Source organism: Miniopterus natalensis, chromosome 12, assembly GCF_054644295.1.
Source record: "Miniopterus natalensis isolate mMinNat1 chromosome 12, mMinNat1.hap1, whole genome shotgun sequence".
NCBI classification, from domain to species: Eukaryota; Metazoa; Chordata; class Mammalia; order Chiroptera; family Miniopteridae; genus Miniopterus; species Miniopterus natalensis.
The window spans coordinates 58,454,587-58,476,454 of NC_142092.1; the positions used below are offsets into that span (position 1 = coordinate 58,454,587).

At 43.4% G+C, this 21,868-nt stretch overlaps 1 protein-coding gene across 1 annotated transcript in view; it reads right to left on the reverse strand.

Moving 5' to 3' along the window:
- SUSD1 (sushi domain containing 1) overlaps window positions 1-21,868 on the reverse strand; it is an 88,027-nt gene that overhangs the window by 64,164 nt on the left and 1,995 nt on the right. The window contains exons 2-3 of the mRNA XM_087822554.1: window positions 11,804-11,917; window positions 8,777-8,932 (exon numbers count right to left, since the gene is read on the reverse strand). Coding sequence (XP_087678680.1) covers window positions 8,777-8,932; window positions 11,804-11,917 — 270 coding nt within the window. The remainder of the gene's footprint in view (window positions 1-8,776; window positions 8,933-11,803; window positions 11,918-21,868) is intronic.

The window sequence follows — 21,868 nt, forward strand, 5'->3', positions numbered from 1 at the left end:
GGAGATATTGTGACAACCATTTTTCACATTCTCAGTCTACACTTAAAAATGGATGCCTTTGTTTGCAAATTGTACCATGAATTTTATTTTACTTTTTAAGGGATCTTCTCATATATCCTTCACTAAGAGGTGCTTCCTCCCAGGCAGAAAGGCTGGCAGAGGACATTGCTCCTTTGGCGAGTCCTCCCCGCACAGCCGGCAGGCAGGCGCCATATTTGAATTGCCAGCCCCTGACTCACACCTTTGGCCCCACCCCGTGATTCCTGGAGGCCCGGCCCCTCCCCACCTGCAGCTCATTCAGGCCATTTCCAGTGGCTTTTCTAGGCAAGTGGCCTCTCCAGCCTCATGCTTAAGACTTTCCTAAAATCTCTCAAAGAAGCAGGATCATGCCCCATACAGCTTGATAAGTGGCCCCAGGCCTGGCACTGGTGGCAGCCTGCATTGGTTCATAGCTTGCCCTCTCCTGGACACCTCCAAGCCCAGCACAAGTAGCAGCCAAATACGGTTTGCTGAGTAGCTCATGCTGGGTGGCCCTGGGCAAGGCACTGGCACACGCTGACTTTGCACCTCCCGGGAGGTCCCAGAGACAGTGCAACTGGTGGTCAGACTCGACCATGCTGGATTACAACCCTATCACATCCACGAGTGACACACTCAAGGGGTGCACTTGGTGAACACCAAAGCTCCATTGAGTAAATCCTGCTCTGTAGGGGTATCTCCAGCACAGCAGCTCTTTGGCTGTAGTTGCAGCTGGTCTTTACAGCCAGTTGGCCTGGGGGTCAATTCGTCCCACGGACGCCAACAGCAACCAAGGCTCAACTACAACAGGAAAGTGCACACGGCCCACACAGGGGAGCACCTAGAAGGCCCAGCTCACCTGACTGGGGAGGCTGAGCCACTGGACCCTACAGGACACCTACTACACAAAGCCACTCTACAAATTCCAGGAGACATAGCAGCTCTACCTAATACATAGAAACAAACACCTGGAAGCAGCCAAAATGCGGAGGCAAAGAAACATGTCACAAAGGAAAGAACAGAAGAAATCTCCAGAAAAGAAACTAAATGAAATAGAACCAAGCAAGCTACTAGATACAGAGTTCAGAATTATGGTTATAAGGATGCTCAAAGATATTAGTAAGACTATTATGAAAACAAGTGAGGCCATCGATGACATAATAAATTACCAATCAGAAATGAAGGCTACATGAATGAACTGAAATGAAGAATAATTTACAGGGAATCAAAAGTAAAGCAGAGCATGCTGAGGAGCAAATCAGCAATTTGGAACATGAAACAAAAAACACCCAACCAGAAGGGCAAAAAGAAAAAAGAATCCAGAAATATGAAGATAGCGTACGGAGTCTCTAGAACAACTTCAAGCAGCCCAACATTTGTATTATGGGGATACCAGAAGGAGAAAAGAGAGCAAGAAATTGAAAACCTATTTGAAAAAATAATTACAGAAAACTTCCCATACCCGGGGAAAGAAATAGAGATTTACAAGTCCAGGAAGCACAGAGAGTCCCAAACAAGAGGAACCCAAAAAGGCCCACAGCAAGACACATCATAATTAAAATGCCAAAGGTTAAAGACAAAGAGAGAATCTTAAAAGCAGCAAGAGAAAAGCAATTAGTTACCTACAAGGGAGCACCCATATGACTGTCAGCTGATTTCTCAACAGAAACCTTGCAGGCCAGAAGGGAGTGGCAAGAAATATTAAAAGTGATGAAAAACAAGAACCTACAACCAAGATTACCCAGCAAAGCTATCATTTAGAACTGAAGGTCAGATAAAGAGCTTCTCAGACAAGGAAAACTAAAGGAGTTCATCACCACCAGACCAGTAATACATGAAATATTGAAGGGTCTTCTTTAAGAAGAAGCTAATGAACAAAAGAACTTGACAAATGAAATAGATCCAGAGACACTGACGCATGCAACATACAATCATATTTCAGAGGGAAGAGGGAAGGGGGGTGGAGGGTGGGAGGAGATTGACCAAGGAAGTTATGTGCATATATGCATAACCCATGGACACGGACAATGACGGGGTGAAGGCCTGGGGAGGGGAGGCGAGGTGGAGGGGGTCTATTGGGGGGAAAAATGGGACACCTGTGATACTTTCAACAATAAAGATAAATTTAAAAAAAAGAAATTACATGAGATAGAATATAGGAAAAAATTTATATCTATCTATCTATCTATCATCTATCTATCTATCTATCTATCATCTATCTATATAATTATACATATATATATATATATATGAGGACCAATCCAAAATAGTCCATATCTATTTAATGTTTTTAGATTATAATTTTTATACTATTCTGTATTCTTTTTTCCTACCCCTCCACTCCCATTCCACTTGGCAACCATCAGTATTCATTTAGGAGGAACTGCAAAAGAGAATGGAGTAAATGTATAAGAATTAATATTTAAAAAAAACTCAGCTTATGTGTTCAAATCCAAATAGCCTTTATGACTGACAGGCATGGATACTGAAAAAATGAAAGTCATTCTGAATTTCATAGAATAAGGGGGAAAATTTATAAACCCCCTGAGAGAAAGCAACGGTAATCTATGAGGAAAGACAACCCATCTGACCTAGGACTTCTTGTCTGAAACACTAAATGGTAGAGAGCCATGGAGTAATGCTTACAGAATTCTAAGGAAAATGGAGCAAAACATTGTGATATATTTAAACACAAGAATGACCTTTTAGACCCAGAAATCATACCACTGACATTTCTTTTCTGAAAAAGATTTTCAGAAAATACTGGAGCCAGTGGAAAACATTGGAATAAATAATGTCAAGAAAGAGGAAGACATAATAAAACACAACAAAGAGTGTTGAGAAATGAAACCAGTAAAACTTAGGGTTAAACAATTGTTAATAATAAAATCATGAAGTTTCTGGCAATTGTTAAGAAAAGATTCTTAAAATAAAAATAACATAAATAGCCCTGTCCGGTGTGACTCTGTCCGGTGTGACTCTGTTGGTTGAGTGTCATACCAAGCACCAAAAGGTTACCAGTTTGATTCCCAATCAGGGCACATGCCCAGGTTGCACGTTTGGTCCCCAGCTGGGATGTGTACAGGAGGCAATCAACCAATGTTTTTCTCTCACATCAATGTTCCTGTCTTTCTCCCTCTCCCTTCCTCTCTCTCTAAAATCAATAAGAATATATTTTTAAAAAAATAAATAACATAAAATAAGTTCAATCTAGGACAAACTTTAGAGATGATTTCAACACTGCAGAATACAACATGAGTTTTTAGATTTAATCCATCATTTTAGCTTATCAAGAATTTATATCCCATTGAGGAATTTGTAAAATGTGTATGTGAAGCTTTAACACAGAAATCATTTTCCAGCCTGTCCACCTGCTCCAGATTGTCCAAAGATAGTGGGAATCAATGTTGTGGGGTTCCTTTTCAATAAAGTTCTAAAAATAAGCAGTATAAATAACTATAGGGCAAAAATGTGGCTAAGCAGCAGTGGTATGGAAGAGACTTGGAGTTCTAGCTGGTTTTGCTCAGTGATTAGAGCGTCAGCCCTCGGACTGAAAGGTCTTGGGTTCAGTTCTGGTCAAGGGCACATACCTCAGTGGCAGGCTTGATCCCCAGCCCCCAGTTGGGGTGCGTTTGGGAGATAACCAATTGATGTGTCTCACATCAGTGCTTCTCTCTCTCTCTGAAAAGCAATGGAAAAAATAACCTCGGGTGAAGAAAAGAAAAAGAAAAAAAAAAAAAAAGGGCTTGGAGTTTCCAGGCACTGATCAGCACTGTATGAGTCACTACAGTCATTACAGTCATTAATCAGTTCGCTTTGTGCACATTCAACAGCCTCCTAACAATAATTGTCATGATGGTTAATAACTATTCCTGCATGTCTTCTTGCACATACCAGGCACTCTTCTGAACTCTCATTATTTATTACTGATTATTTCCAACTTATTTAATCCTCTAAATAACCTCGTGAGGCAGATGCTATTATTATCTCCATTTTACAGATAAAGTAACTGAAGTTGAACAACTGGGCTGAAGTCACGAAGGTAAGTAGTGGGAAGCCAGGCGTCTGGCTCCAGAGACCACAGTCTCTACCACTGTGCAACACTGTCTCTTCCATTACAATCTAATTGCATGAACATCCAACCAATAATTCCCCATCCACAGAGATTGTCAAAGATATCATCAATTGCCTTAATGAAGCCTAGATATATCTCTATACATCACTGAGATGAGCATGACATGTTTTTGACTTTTAATCCCCTGCTACCTCTTATGCTCACAAACCATCCCTTTTCTAACCCACTCAAGAATCTTGGCTGGATAAAGCTGTTAAGCTCATCAGAACAACTTCTTCACATACTGGTAAATTCCATGGGATCTCCAAGATTATGCATGTTTGCTTGTGGGGGGGGAAAAATGTTCTAAGCAACCTTATTAACATACTGAACTAATCAAAGGGGGAAATTCGCTGTGTCCTATTCTATATATTGGATTATTTAACTTTTATCTGCAGCTAGAACAATTTATTGCTAGAAAGTAGTAAAACGGAGCAGGACGCTCTGACCTGGTCCCAGGGCCCTGGAGTTCTATATTTAGCCCTTTCAACTAATAGTATGGGTTTGAAAGTCAGAAAGACCCAGGTTTGAGAGCTGATTCTGCTACTTACTAGATGTACTAACATCTGTTCCTTAACCTTTCTAAAGCACTTCTGCAAAAGGAAGCTAATTATAGTGGGTTTTCTGTGGGGATTAAATAAAACCCATGGAAAGCACTTAGCACAGTGCCTGGCAGCCCGTATGTCCTCAAGACATGTTAGCTAATACATGAATGAGCCTTGCCTCTCTCCTGACTCAGATGTCCCTGGGGCACAGCCACTCCTTCATACCTGAGCCTGAGTGTGACCATGAGCAATGCTACCCAGGGTCTGGGGGGTGGCCACATGGCTTGTTTCCCAGGATTTGACTGTTCCAAGACAGGGCAGAAAATCCACCTGGAGGGCCCTCAGCTGGAAGAAGAGGGCCAAAGGGGCAAAAGTTTACAAAGAAGCGAGCCTGTGAGTACCCCTCAAATACAAGTCCTTGTCTTGAGAAGCCTTTAAAATGTGGAGACTTAGCATGGACCCAATGAGAAAAATGCATTCAATAACTTTCAAGTTCATGAAAATGCCCTCAAAGCCAACTTTTCTCCATATCGACACCTAAGAGCTAGACCCTCCTAACTCCACGAAGTTAAGATGAGACACAACTTGGAAAGTATATATATATATTTTTTCCTGCCCCCTTCCCTCCTCTACTGCCAAATTCAGCTAAGAAACCTGTATCTTAGGAAATCACATTAGAGGAAAACACACACCCATTTAAAATCAGGCCTGTTACATTCACATCATTTACTAATATTCCCCAGTGTTGGCAAGGATGTGAAGAATGCACACCTTCATAACGTGAGTAGTAGTCAGAGAATATTGCTATGAATTTTAGGGAAGGTAGTCTGGCAGTGTGTATCAAAAGGTAAAATGTGTGCCTTTGACACAGAAACCATCTTCCAGAATGAGTAAGAAGGAGATAATTATTTGTAAGGATGTAAGTACAAGGATGAACATTACAGCATTTCTTCCAATAGCAAAAAAACAAACACACACACACAGAGAAATAATCACATAGGGGGAAAAATCAGTTAAGTAGCAGAGTATACAGCCATATAACAAATTCTGTGTAGCTAATCTAAAAGGTATTATATATCTATCTCTATTATTTTTTAAGAGATAACTTACATTCTATGAAATGTACTGGTCTTAAGTGTTCAGGTCATTAATTTTGAATCAAAGATGGTTACACCAAAGCTCCACCTCCAAAAGTCAGAGACTTTAACTGAGGCACCACTGACTCTCTTTGGCAGTGAGGGGGCGTCCCTGAGTTCCCCCAGCTAACATCCCTCACACTTTTCTCTTGCTTTTTACTTGCTCAAGCCCCAGGATATCCCACATTCTTTCCCAAGGCCCTGTTGGCTGGGAGATGACAGCCTTGGCCGTATTTCCGCAGCAGTCTCATTTCTCTTCACTTACTCTTGGCCCACTCAAGTCAAAGCACCCTCACGCTGGAAGTGCCCCAGAGCTTCTTCCTGGGTTGTGGCACACTGAAAAGTTTCCATGACCCCCAGGAGTCATTCAGGGGGCAGCCCTGGGGCCAGAACATTGGCAGGTTCTCCAGAACTGGAACTCCTACACTAGAACCCCTCATCTATCCTTGGTGATATCCAAAGAGGTCTTCCTGCAACCAGCTCCTGAACCTGACTTGAATTCCGCAAAGTATCAGAAACATCTGCTCCCAGGATTCCTAGTAATTCAAGAACTATGATTCACATCCTGTGGTTCCAGGCAAACCCTGGCTAACTGCTGATAACCCAAAACTTGCTAAGCCTCTGCCCCACCTAAAGTCCACAGTCTGTGGCAACTGTGATTCTGAAAGAAACTCAGTATCATCAAGAAAAGTAATTCATCAGCTTTCACAAAGCAATGACTGGAGACATAGAGAGGAAAGGTCATGCAAATGAATGACTGCCAGTGGACATGGGGCTTCTTTTAGGAAGATGGAGACGTTATAAAATTTGATAGTGGTGACTGTTGCACAACTTTGTGAATATACTAAAAACCACTGAACTGTATACTTCAAAAGGGTGAATTTTATGGTGCGTGAATTCTATCTCAATTTTTTTTTTTTTTTTTTTTTTAAAGGAAAGGTCACTAAATAATTACGAGAACTAAAATAAATAGAAGCAGGGCCCAGATCAGAATTTTATTCCAGGAAGATTGGTTCTTACTAGGCTGACACCTATTTAACCCTTACATAATTTTTTTTTCTTCTATCTTTTTCAAAGTAGAATGCATCCTTGAAACCTACACTGACATAGTTATAAAAGATTTTCCTGGCAAACTCCACAACCTTGAAAACACAATTTCAGGTATCATGTCCTCCAATCAAAGCTCCCCAATCCCTTTCCCACCTCCAAGCTGAGTGCCCCTGGGGATTCTGGCTTCCAGTAAGCACCCTTTGCTTACCTATCACTGACACTTTATCCTGAAATTAGCTGCCTGTGTCGCCTCCCAGTAGCATAGCCTTGGGATGCAGAAGGGCATGAGAAATGTGCACTGAATGAACTCAACAGCAGATCATCATCTTGTAAGGTGGTGGTGTTGTTTTATTGGTACCTAATTTAATCCTGCAACACTGCACTTCTGCAATCATCTGCAAGTAATCTGCTGCCTAAAACAACAGGATATTATCAAATGTCTTCTTCCTTGAAGGAATGTGCTCATTTGGGCCAAGAATGAATCAAGTGGACCCTCGGGAGGATGTTTACCTGCGTATAGGTCAAGGGGGAGAATGAATCAGAGCATCAGAGCACCAGAGCCTGTGGTCCCTTGGGGGTAAGAAGATAAAAATCATGTTCTCCTCTCCCTTTCTTTTCCCTGGAAACCTTTAAATAACAAAGCTTTTAAGCAGAGTCATTAGTCTGTACAAACCCTCTTAGAGCCAGCAGACTCTTCCTGCCTTTCCTCTTCATTACTGTTCAGAGATTTTCTAAGAAAACCAAAGAGCGACATTATCATGACATGCTGTAAGTAGAGTTCAGATAATACGGGGGCCACTGAAAATTAGGAGAGTTTTGCCCACCTCTTGTATTCAACCAACATATGCCCAGAAATCTGACAGTCAAAGCTACTGAGGTCTGAAAAGTTACACTCCTCAGCTTTTTCCTGTGGGAGATGAGCCCACACCTCAACAGGAGCTACACTGTGACCTCCTGGGAGTCAAGGTCACAGTGCCCACCCCCTGGGACCTTAGTGGGCAATGTGCACAGAGCTGGTGAGTACCAGAGTCACCCCAAGAACAAACTGCCCACCTGGGGATACAGGAACCTGCCGATGGCACACCATGTCTGATAGCCCCTCCTTGTTATTTGTTATGAAAATGTTCAAACACACAGTACAAGAAAAAGAACATTACAGTGAATTCCCATAGACCCCGTACCCCCACGTTTCAACACTTGTTCACATTTTGCCATTTAAAGTACCTTACAGATATAATAACAGTAGATACTTCATAATAACACCCCCAGATGGAGGTGGAAGAGGGCATAGAGGTGATAAATGGTTATGGAAAAAAATAGAATAAAATATTTAAAAGAGAGAGACTTAACAGATGGAAAAAAATTAAATTTAAAATAAATTATGAAAAATAATAACACCCCAGATACTTCAGCATGCATCTCCCAAAATAAGAATATTATCCTAGCCTTGTTGGCATGGCCCAGTGGCTGAGCAGCGATCTATAACCAGGAGGTCAATGTTTGATTCCTGGTCAGGGCACATGCCCGGGTTGCGGGCTCGATCCCCACTAGGGGGCGTGCAGGAGGCAGCGGATCAATGACTCTCTCATCATTGATGTTTCTACCTCTCTCTTCCTTCCTCTCTCTGAAATCAATAAAAACATATATGTAAAAAGACAATACTATTTTTTAAAAAAGAATATTATCCTAAATACCACAGTACCATTATCCCACCTAACCTAACAAAATTAACAATAATTCTCTAATATTAACTAACACGCAGGCCATGTTCAAATCTTGCTCAAAGATATTCTTGCAGGAGAGTCCCTCCCTTAAATCACACCCTGTCCCAGCCTTGCCCTCTCCCTCCTCCGCACCCCAGACAGGGTCCTGCCATCACCAAGCTGCAATCACTGCAGCCCCTTCTTGAGTACCTGTGCAAAAGGTGCCATCGTTGGGAATGAATGTCTTGTTGTTGTTTGTGGCTCGATATCCTTCTAGGCAGATGCAATAAAAGCCTCCGAGCGTGTTGTGGCAAGATGTGTGGTTCCCGCAGACCACAGTGGTCCCGAACTGGCACTCATCTTTATCTGTTGATACATTGAGACAACACACAGGAAAGGCTATCAGTCCCTACCAGGTCCTGCACCCCACTGTCCTCCTGTGCTGTGGACTCAGGAATCAATATTCTGGGACAGATTTCCCCAGCCTCTTTCCCTGTCACTATGCTTCTCAGACTACAGCTTATGGGCCCCTCGGAGTTATGCGCCAGGTGCGTATGAAACCACAAGAGGAATCCAACATCTCCATCCAGAAATCCATCTTATTTGAAGACTGGGAGGAGGGGATTCTTTTCGAACCTTTCCACACTTGCAAAGATCTTGTCGTAGGCCTGAGGAAACATATCTGGCAGAACCCCACGTTTCCAGCTCAGCCATTCTTCTTGATTTTTTCATGAAAGCCAGGAGGGATGACTTTGCATGCAGTGATTAACTGGAAAAATTGTTACTTCTGAGTTACCAGGAAACACAACAGCATTAGCGCTTTAGCCTCATCTGGGAGCAGGGCTAATACTGTGGCAGGAGCAGCTCCAGGGAATGGTCAGTGACCCATGTGAATAATATTAGTCACCCAGTGAGGCCGAGCTGGAATATGGGATGCCTGCTGAGTCCACAGAAGCCTCCTTGAGTATTTTTAATTCAATAATTCGACATAGATGCAAAATGAAAGTAAATCTCCCTCCCGTCTCTGTGCTTGGGCCCAGAAGTCAGCAAACTTTCTATAAAGGGCCAGTCACAGGTCTCTGGTTACAACTGCTAGGCCACCCTTTTGGAGCCTGAAAGCAGCCCTACTCAACAGGTAAAAAAAATGAGGGTTGCGGGCTCGATCCCTGGTCAGGGGCTGTGCAGGAAGCAGCCAATCAATCATTGATGTTTCTCTCTCTCTCTCCCTCTCTCTCTCTCTCTCTCTCCCCCATTCCTCTCTCTGAAATCAATAAAGATATATATTTTTTAAAAATGAGCAGTATTGTGTTCTAATAAAACTCTATTAAAAAAAAACTGGCAGTGGCCAAGTTTGGTCCTCAGGCCACAGCCTCTATCATCAGAGGAAACTCCTGTGATCAATTTCTTTTGCATCTTTTCAGAGCTGATCTATCCAGCTAGAGGTTTGAAGTTTTTTTGTTTTTGTTTTTTGAGGGGTGGGAGGGCTAGAATCGTCAACTTACAAACCTCAATTTTTCTGTTTGTTTGTTATTTAGTGATTTACTACAGCATTGGTTCCCTCAAAGCAGTTCCATTGCCTCTCACAATAGCACTCAATTCCTGCTAACTCAAAAGTACCCCACCCCCAAAATCTGGCATTGGTTTTTTATGTTGTTGTTCCTGTTTTATTCCATTTTTGTTGTATTACCTTTGTTAAAATTTAATTGAACCTGGAACACTATTCATCATTAAAACTGTCCGTGGTTAGATCTGCATTGGAGCACTTACAGAGAGAGAGAGCCAGGCCAAGTGTCCAGTCCAGCTGACAGCTCTGCATAGGGGTTTCAGACATAAGCCCAGCTGCCCATAAAATGGGACATTCCTGTCCTTCACCATTTCTGCCATTGTCTCTGAGGCACGTCTTTCCCTGAAGACTTTGCCAGAAGGGACATTTGAGCTTGCAGGAGATGCAGGAATTTTTGTGTCTCTTGGCATATCACCATGTTATAGCATCTCTGGCACAGGTATAGCCTCACCAGTAGCCTGTGGCATGGTCTCAGCAGGCCAAGTAGTGAAATATGCAGTGTCTAGTGTCTGCGAGCAGGTACCACATAAATATATAAAGCCCCCTCCTTCCACTCAGAGTCTGTATTGTTCAGAAGTCAAAGAGCAATCTAGAGGGCAGGGAGCTTTCCTGGGAGGAAGACCTCATTAGGGAGGGAGCACAAAAGGACTATCCATGGTCCTCGACTCCAACTTCATTGCCAAACCCCTGCTGGCAATTGGTAGGGAGAGAGCGATGAGAGAAATTCCCAGAAACCTTGGACCGCAAGGCACCCACACTTCTCATGGGCAGAATCCTAGAGAGAGTGAAAGACACAACTCCAGCCTGCAGGAATCCGCAAAGGTGTGTGGCTGTGAAAGCTTGTATCTGTGAAGTAGAATATGACCTTTTAAACTCAAAACTGAGTTGTTGTGGGGTTTTTTAGGGAAGAAAAAAACCAAAGATACCACAACAAAGTTGTGTACACCACCAGTCCACAACCTTAAGGCAAAACTATCAATATTTTTACTGCCTATAACAAGGTTGCTGGGAGGAAATTGTGATTATAGTAACATTCACTATTATAACGTTGCTGTGAAACTCTCTCTCTCTGAATTGGGTGTGAACCTAGATATTGTTGGACTCTCGTGGCATGGTAGGTACCATGAGGCAAGAAATCATCTCAGATGCTTCTTGACTAAAGGACTTTATATTCTTTTAAGTCACCCAAGACTCCAAAAGTAATAGCCACAAAAAATTTGAGGGATGGATTCTGGTAGACACGTAACTCAAAGCAACAGAATTTCATCAATTAGCCAAAAATAATAGGCAATTGTGTTTTGCTTACTTTCATGATACTAATGTGGGTATTTTTATATCAAAACCACCAGAGAAATTAAGAAACTCATTATTGACTTGAGTTGCTAAGTTAAGCTCAAGACTTAAAACATTTCAAATTTGTGTTAGGCCAGAGTTTCTAGAGGCTCAAGTTCAATGACCTCTAACATGAGGGATACTTCCTTGGAAAAACTAGAGACAGGATATATCCAAATGCTAAAACAAAGACTTTTTATAATTGACAAAACTTCTTGTAATAAAAACAATGAAAAACAATAACAATGTTTTCCTGCCAAGGACATCAACTCTGTAACACTAGAGAATCTTGTTTCTTGGTGTGTTCAACTTTTCAACTAGACGCAGGACGCAGAACTTACCAACACACTGAGTCCTCCCATTGCCCACAAATCCATACTTGCAAACACACATCTTCTTTCCTTCTCTTTGCTTGCAGGTGGCATGTTCGTGGCAAGTGGCACAGATGTCTAAACCTGAATCATAAAGTATATGTTTCAGGAAAAGAAACATTCAATCACCTACTCTAGACGAATCATGATGGAGAAGCAAAATTTGCATACCAAAATTAAAAAGGATCTGACTCCATCCTTAAAAACCTACAATGACTACTCATTGCCCACAGAGTAAAGTACAAATTCTTCTACCTGGCAATCAAGGCTCTTAACAGCCTGACTCTATGCCAGGGGTGGGGAACATTTTTTCTGCCAAGGGCCATTTGGATATTTATAACATCATTCGCGGGCCATACAAAATTACCAACTCAAAAATTAGCTATGAGAAAAGCTCCTAGATTTATTGAATTTCCAGTGCCGCCTGTGGTTGCCTTGGCAGGGCCAGAAAAAATGATTTTGGGGGCTGTATACTGCCCACGGGTCGGACGATCCCGACCTCTGCTCTAGGGTAGCTCCTCCAGTGTCACTGTCCCAAACCTGAAGCACACCCGGCATTCTCTGGGGAGGTGGCCGACTAGTCTTCCCGTACATGCTCTCCACTCATACTCCATTCCATGGTCACGATGTTCCCTTCAATTAGAATGCCTGTCCCTCCATCTCTGTCCAGCTGGCACCTATTCTTATTTTCAGACCCAAGTTAAACATCATACTCTCCCTGACATCTTCCCCATTCCTTCACTCTTGAAGAAAATTCAATGTCTCTTCCTCTGTGCTCCCCTAAGAACTATATATTCCCCTATCAGCCAGGTTAATGTAAAATTGTATTCTATTCCAGCTCAGTCTTCCCAGCGTGGTATTATGAATGAGCTTCTCAAGGACAGGGGTTATGTCGATTGCCCCTATGGCATTATTTATATAATGTAAATATTCTATCTATTTTTATTGCCCAACTGGATAAAGGAGTCCTATTGGCTATACCTCAAAAAGCAAATGGAGGGGAGAAAACTTCTCTATTACCCTATCGATTTTCCTTTTAGGAAAAAAGTGAATGTGTTTACAATGTCAGTGAGATAACGGCCGGGTCCAGCAGGATGACCAGATCCCAGTGACTTAGATAAGCGGCAAAAATGTTTGGGGCTAAAACTCCCGAGACATCCAGATCTATCAGATGGTGATATATGGCCCAAGATCAAACAAGAATTTCTACCAGAGGCTAGTGAGATATCGTGTTGCACAATCAGTGTCTGTAATTTCAGCAGTGGTCCAGTAAGGAGAACCTTTCGCGTGGAATTTCATCTCCGTCTTGGCCCCGTTCCTACCCTGGTAATAAAGACTCAGCCCTCAGGCTGCCCCAGGCATGAAACCCACCGAGACAGGGAGATTGTGAAACACTCTTAACCTTGTTTGCTTTTTTTAAAAACAAACAGAAGATAACAAAGAAAGGAGACAAACCACTACTTATTACTAATGCCAAATTAACCATGGAATTTTTAAAATATTCATTATACCCAGACCATAAAGAAAATGCAACAAATTTATTAAAAGTAGAAACTGTAGAAGTCATACTATCTGAATACCATGTAATAATGTAATAAAATTACAAAATAAGACATAAGACTAGCGTCCCCAAAAGAAACCTACTTGCAAATGCAGAACACTCTCCTAAATAATACTTGGGACAAAGAGGATATCAAAATTGGAATGTTTACTACCAGATATAAAACTTATCCACTCCAGAAAATTTGAGTTTTACATGTCTTTATGCTTTAAAAGAGAGAAAGGAAAAGCGGGCAGCCAGGAAAGGGACACACCTAGAGTCTTAACACAGGAAACTAAAAAGATGAAAACATAAAATAGAGGTTTATGGGGGTTAGAATTTAGTAAAAATAAAAAAGATGTTAAAAATTAGAGAATATATTCAAATTCACTTACTAAAACACTTTCCCCAAAGTCAGCACATCATAAAGACCGATAAAGCAGTCAAAACTCAAGTAAGACTGGTGAGGGGGTAAAAAAAAAAAAAAAAAAAGCACATAGAAACTCAGGAATCAGAAAGAGCTTATAACAAAAATACATAAAACATTATTTAAATAACAAATGAAAGACTTCCAGTTAAATACCACAGATTTAATATACTCTCCCCTCCCCCCAGTGACATCAAGGACGCGGGTGGTATAAACCCTGGGAGGGAAGATGAGGGCCGACGAAGGGCGTCAACAGTATTTCAGAAGATGGAAGAAGTGGACGTATGGGAATTGCCTGAGAGAGAGGAAGAACCGAAAGCCAACCCTGAAAAACTCAGGAGTTGGGGTCACTGAGTACCTCAGAAGGGAGGCATAAGGGAGAGGCGTGAAAGTACAAGGAACTGCGTGAAAAGATGTCTAAGGAGTAGCTCAATGGCCAGATCCCCTCACTAACCCCGGCAAGGATGAAGTTTTACAATGTGGAGAAAACGGACCAGGAAAGCTCCTGATAATGGGACAACAGACAGAGCCAAAGTGAGAACAAGCCCTCTACCTAATGTTCATCGATACGGGTTAAACATATGTAACTATTCTGACATTTTAACACATAATATTTTAAAACAGCTCCATAGGGACACTGCCATTTCATCATCACATGCAACCAAAATTCTGGAAGTACTTTTAAAATAATGGATCCCAAGTCCACAGACCCAGCTGTGATCAACCATAAAATGACGAATTCTCCCCAGTGTGCGTGTACAGTGCAGTAACAGACATAAACACCATCTAATAAGACCAACCAAGGCCTGGCTGGCGTGGCAGAGTGATCAGAGCGTCTGCGCACCGAAGGGTTCAATTCCCAGCCAAGGATACGTACCTGGGTTGCAGGTTCAATTCCTGGCCCTGGGCGGGGAGTGTGTGGGAAGCAACCAATCGATATGTCTCTCTCACATGGAAGTTTTTTCCCCCCTCTCTCTAGAAACTCTCTCCCCCTCCCTCTGCCTCCCTCCCTCCTTTCCAATTTCTCTAAAAATCAATGGAAAAAATATCCTCAAGTGAGGATTAACAAAAATAAATAAAACCAAAAACTGGTAAAATGTTTGACTTTTTTTCTCACATGCATGCTTGTCTTTATAAAGATGGCAGCACTTATGTACACCCAGTTCCAGAAATTTTTATCATGTGGAAAGTGATTGCTTCATATAACTGTTGAGCAAATCTAATAAACACACACAAGAAATTAAAAAGCAAAGTAGTACCACACACTCAGATAAATGAAAGGCAGTTCCATCTGAATTAACGAGACAGAAACTAAAGTATTTTAAAATAAATTTAATTAAGTTCAAGTTCATTCAATAGATAGAACTAGACAAACATAAATAGGGCCCTGTAGGAAGGCAGCCAGGTATGGAGGAAAGCGCTGGACTTGAGAGTCTGAACTGGATCCTGAAACTAGCTGAGTGCAATTCATGTGTGATCTTTAGCAAATCACTTAATCTCCCTGGGTCTCAGTTTCTTCATCTGTAAAACAAGGGCTTTGGGCTTCTCGGATTTTAAAATGCATTCAAATTACCTGAGGATCTTGTTAAACTGCAGGTTCTAATTCAGCTGGTCTGGGGTAGGGCCCTACATATGTATTGCATTTCTACCAAGCTCCCAGGCAGACCACATTTGAGTCGCAGGGTTAAATGGCCCCTGAAGTCCTTTCCCTCTAATGTTCTGACACTTCATCCTCAGGATGCCTGTTTTAATGACCCATTAAGGATAATTTAGCGTAAGTGGAACCCCAAGGACAATACCTGGTGTGTTTGGCTCAATAAATGTTTGTTACCCATACTGGCAAAAAGGACAAGGTGTATGCCAGGCTACAAAACACTTCTCAGCCCACTTGCAGGAGAGAAAGTGGTTTCCAGAGGAAGAGGGGCCTCAGCTTCTTATTCAGCCATAATTAGCATAGTCTGCCTTGGAGGGCGGCCCTCTGAGTTCTAAATGCTTGAAGGACCAACTAGCCTCTTGGGGAAAAAAACTCATCCTAGAGAAAAGGGCAGGGAGCACAATCCCAACCCAAAGATAGGTGAATGGGAGTGGGATAGAGGGGGAGGGGACCACTGACCACACACAGCGTCCACAGTTCAACATCCTGCAGCTCAGTTAAGAATTACCTGGAATTAGGGTGACCAATCCATCTCTGTTTTAATACCAAAAGTCCTGTGCTCCGGGAAACCCCTCAGTTTGGTGCAAATCAAGACAGTTGGTCACCCTACCTGGAGAGCCTATTAAAAAAGAATCAGCCCGGCCAGCGTGGCTCAGTGGTTGAGCATCCACCGATGAACTAGGAGATTGCAATTTGGTTCCAGTCAGGGCACATGCCCAGGTCCGGGCTTGATCCCCAGCAGGGGGCGTGCAGGAGGCAACCGGTCAATGATTCTCTCATCATTGATGTTTCTCTCTCTCCCCCTCTCCCTTCCTTTCTCTGAAATCAATAAAGATATATATTTTAAAAAAGAAAGAAACAAACAAAAAACCCCAGAATCAATCTTCAGAGATTCTGATTCAGTGGGGTGGGGTGGGGTTTGAGAAACTGCATTTCCGACAAGCTCCCGGGTGGAACACACTATGAGTTGTGCTGCAAGTCTATCTCAACCTCAGCTTTGGGTTAGAATCCTGAGGAAGGAAAAAGCAATACTGAAGAAGCCTTTTACCAAGTCTACACTGATGAAAAGCATAGCACTGGGACCAATGTGACAGAGAGAATCACCCCAGGGAGAGGAACTCTCCAAGCCAATAGAAAGATAATTATGTGTTTGCTTTAACCTGAGGGAGACTTGTGTCCTGGGCAGCTTCACATCCAGGTCAAGGATAACTTTCATTCTGTCTTTGGCAGACTCTGCTCAGGAAAGCAGGGAGGTGGCTGCCATGTACTAACCAAGGGAACTACTGAAGAGGTGAGGGACCCCCCACACCCACACCTACCCTGGGGTTGCACAGAATTACTGGCAGAGACACGGGGGAGTGGGGATTTCAAAATCTAGAAGTAAGAGCCTGACAAGTATTTTATTATTTTCACTGTATCCCCAGCTAGGGCTGCCCTTCTAGATTCAATTCCCTTCTCCACGCTGCAGGGACTAAGCCAGTTTTAGCCACATCCAACAAAAAGAGGATGAGACCTGGGTTGGCATCTTCTCTCATGCTCCTTGGCTCTGTGATCCTGCACTGTCAGTTTTCCAGTTTAGTCTGAGATGGAGATCATGTTGCGAGGACTAGACGAGAAATATAAATGCTGTATGAGCTCTAAAGCTGAGATCATTTACCTGTTTATGTCCCTTTCTGTAGAGATTGTTATTATTGTTAGAAACAAGCCATGCAAGATGTAGTGCGTGCTTGGTATTGGTCATAGTGGTTAAGAGCAGGGTTAAGTGAGAGATTACTTGGGCTACAGTCCTAACCCTGCCACTTGCTAGCTGTGTAATTCTTGATAAACCTTGTGCCTCAGTTTCCTATAAATCTGTAAGAGGAGAGTAATAGAAAATCTACCTCATATGGTCATCGTGAGGATGAGAGTAAATGAGTTATACATGTAAAGCAAATAGAATATGTTAGACATTATTATAACAACCACTCAACAACTCTTTGTTGATGAATAAATGACAGCTAGCCAATTACGCTAATAAAAAGAGTGATAAAGAACTGCATTAAAAAAACACACAAAAATCAACATTTCTGTGTGGACAGATGCTTACCTGTTTATGGGGCTGATATTCTAGGAACCATAATATCTTATTTTATATCACTGATACCATTGTAATTAGCTAGTTATTAGTAATAGGAAAGGAGCAAAAGGGAGGCCAGACATTATAGGCGTCATTTGGGCAGCTTCACCAGGAAGCCGTAATTTCACACTCCCCGGGGAACCACCAGCCCATTCCCCACAGATCACTGGGCAAAGGGGTCCAAAAAAGGGAAGACAAATAAATGTGCACTGAAGTTGGGATGACTAGGGAAGGTGCCTGTCAGTCACACCTAGGAATAGAGATCATTGGCCAGAATGGGTGTGGCCACTGCAAGCCCATGAAAATTTGGGAATACATAATGCCCTAAACAAAGGAATTGTCTCTTGATGCTCTTGGCTCGTGGGGCTCTCTCATTCCTGCTTCTTTGCACTCGCCCGTGTTTTCTCCATAGACAAGTGGCCCTGTGGACCCCACATGCAATGGACTGATGAACTGCAACAGGGAACACAAGCTAAGCCAGCCTGATGCTGCACTGGACTGCCCCAACATTGAACAGAAACTCTGGACACTGACTGATTTTAGCCCTATTGAAGCCCCAGTTACATTTCTCCCTTGGCAGAACAGGGGAAATGGGACCTTGGAAACTCAGGGATGTAATTCCACAGAAATAAAAATCACTTGCTCTCCGTGTGAGTCTCAGAAAATTCTTTTTCTCAGGAATGCACAACAATTGCACTCCCACAAGCAACAGGTAGGAATGAGGATCTCTCCCCACCGGTAACATAATCACTCCCTGCCTTCCCCGCATCCGCCCAGCCTCCCATGTAATACCTGACTCAGAAGTTGGCAGTTCAGCTTCCTTGGGTTTTCAGCTCTGCTCACCCCTCCCTCCCCTGCACTGCACACCAAGTAAACCCACACGCTGGATGGAACGGTGGCTGCCAGCCTGAGCAAGCTCCTCTCGCTCCTGATTTCAATACCAAGCAACAACTTAAAGGCACTTCTGAAATAACAGCAGGTGGACTTTGACAATACAATAAAGGGATTAAGTCCACTGCCAAGCGAAGAAGGCACAAATGGAGTGCTTGAATTTGAATTTGAATCTAATCCCCAGCCATTCACAGTTGGACCAACAAATCCATAGCACATCCTTCATGAGATCCTAAATCTCAAACTCATGGAGACATGTGGAAACAGATGAAATGCCCTGAGGAAATAAGCAAAGGAGGCACCAAACTCAGGAAGAGAAAGCACCTGCAGTCTCCTACGTGAATGGACTGATGGACTGAATGGACTGACGTGAAACTGCATTGCTCTTAAGAGACTGCATCAGATTCCATGGAGGGAAGGGACCTGAGAAACCTCATATACTCTCCTCTCCAGCATCCCTAACAGAAACAAGCAAAAACACAGCCTCTGCTTTAAAATCCTCCAAGACAGAGAGCGCTCTACTCTTTTAAACAATGGAATCCTTGCAGGGCAATGTGAACCATCCTGTACTTCCCTTCCCAGCCCAACCCAAGACGGACACTGCCTATCAAGAGCCCATAACCTTTCCTCCCATAAAACGGCTATAGGGCCCTCAGCTTCCTTTTGCCTTCTTGCCCTCTTCTGTCCACTTTCCTGTTTGGTCAAGATCAACCTGCAGTGGGTTGTAATGGTGCAGAAACTCCTTTTCTTTAACATGACTCTTCTTCCTTTCTGTCCATCCACTCTCCTCCTTGACCATTAAGCCCTTAGGACGTCAGATTCAGGTCACTATCAAAATGTCTTAATAACAAACCCTCAAGTCTGTTAACCACAGAAAAAGTTTCCATCAAGCAAAAGATAACATCTTGACTTCAGTTGTGTTTCAGCCCCCAGGCCCATGAAAGCAGACCACATCCTCAAGAAACCATGCAGAACAATGCCATGGCTGATATCAGGACCTGATACAACAAGCAACTACTCCCTACACTGGCCCCAACCAATCAGTAGAGCCCAGGACCCTAATTCCTTTACCCACCACAATTAATGATTTTCCCCCTATATCACCCATCCCCTGGAGGTCATCGGGAGCCAGGTCTTTGAGCACAAGCTTACCTGTGGCTCCAGGCTTAGTGCTGCTTCCTCAACTAATAAACCCTTACTTTCTTGGCTGCAAACTCCTATTCGCTTTTAATTGGGCTTTAATGCATGAAGGCAAATGGACCCCTTTAGTCCGGTAACAGGGTCCCCACCCCTGACCTCCAGGCTGGGAACTAACTACTAAGTGCCCCCGTTTCTATGCTTTTGAGTTCTGAGGTAAGCAGCCCTATATTTAGGCACACCCTAGGTTCCTGTCCCATATGTCACCCACTAGCAGGCTGTCTCATTCTCGAGCAGGCTATATACTTTTTTAAAATCTCATAATTCATTCACTCTGTCTCCTCTGCAGAGCTGAGGCCAATAGGCCACTTGCTGTCTCAGGTTGCAGTGACCTCGGGAGCCCATTTTAGGATTTGACCAGAGGACTGAGGATGTGCCCAAGGCCAAGTCCCTGGAGGTAGATGACAGGCCACAGTGGCGATCTTCCTGGGCTCTAATCCTGCTCCCTCCATTTCCCCTCTTTGCTCTTCTTCTCCAAACTCTAAAGAGTGAATATGCTGCTGTGATTGATGATTACAAAGCCAGGGCCAAGCCTATGAAATGAAAACTGGGCTCTAATCCTGCTTCCTCCATTTCCCCTCTTTGCTCTTCTTCTCCAAACTCTAAAGCGTGAATATGCTGCTGTGATTGATGATTACAAAGTCAGGGCCAAGCCTATGAAATGAAAACTCAGGTGCACTGTATCCAGAACATCTTCCCCAACCCTCTCCACCATCGCTCCCTCAAGGTTTCCAAGGCCTCTCTGGCCTTCCAAACCCCTGCCAGGCCTGAGCCAACAAGTCCCCCAGCCACTCCCACATGCAGAGCAATGCCAGAGAAAGGTTAAGAAACAGGACTGACAGGTTCCAACCATCCTTCCCCATTCTTAACCTCTTTATTCCCCTCGGGCTTGACACCCCACCCACCCACCCACCAACCAACACCCTCCTGCTCAACCACCTATGCTCTCACACTTTCCTCACACTCAGGCCATCTGACTTTGGCTCTCCCATTCTCTCCTCCATGAAACATCTTTGATAACAATTAAATGTAATTCAGTGAGAGACTGAACATACAAACGTACAATGGCCAGACCATATATAAAAATAGAACTCTGACCCACAATCTATAGCAATCAGTCCACGAAGTCAAACCACAACCTCTGTAGCAATCAGTCCCAAATGGTTGGGACTTAATAACAGCTAGCTTCCCTAATTTTTGCTATCCTACCCTACTCCCAGGATTCCAACTCAGGACCAATCAGAGAAAGCCAAATACACTCCCCTAACGAATCATACAGGAGTCCTGCTGGTAGTGTTACCAGACAGGGGACCTGGCCCTTAGCGGTCTGCCTAGGGCCAGCAGGTAGTGTGTGGGTAGTTTGCAGAAAAAATTTCACAAGTCTGTTTCACAAGTGAATTTTAAAGGATGTTTAATAAAGCTGGGGACAGTGAAACAAGCTGGGGAAGAGACTCTGTGGGGAAATGAGCCTAGGCTGGGCTGCTATGGCTCACTAAGAAGTCAGAGAAAAGGGGACTGACCCTGGGGACAGGTTCAGAGGGTTTGCCTAGGATGAGCTGCAGCTGCCCATTGCTGCCCTGGCTGCAAGCCTCTCTGGGTCCCTTACAGTTTAGGAGATGCCTGCCTATGGGTTTTAAAGGCTGAAAGTTTAGGAGAGGTCTTAGGGGAGGATCTAAATAGAATATTCATCAGCTTTATGCTGATGTGCCAAAATGAGATTTGTTCTCTTAACTTCATCTGCCTCCCTGAGTAGGGTGATTTAAGCTATTTACCCTCTGGTTGGGGAGGAGAAGTGCAAACCATTTACTCTTCAGCGTCCCTGGTTTAGGAAGGTAGGATTTACTTGATGGCTGCAAACTGCAATTTAACTATCTGTCCCAGTTCCCCTATTCTGCTTGTCCTGGCTTACTGGCCTGTCTCAGTAGTAAGCTGCTTCCAGCTCCCCCATGCCAACATCCTGCAACTAGGGCACACCTGAAGCCTTCCCCTTTGCTCCCCTATAAAGCTCTGCACTCCCCAGCCTGCCTTTGAGTCCCTGACAAATGCGATTCATCCCTAAGAATCTGTCCTTGGTCCCCTTACTCTTATTAACTACAGGCTCCAAATGACCATCAAGTCTACATCATTTGCACACATCTACTGCCACAGTCTTAACTCCCTCTTGGTTTCATCTGAGAGCCCTAACATCACCTCCAATTCAGGTTATCTAA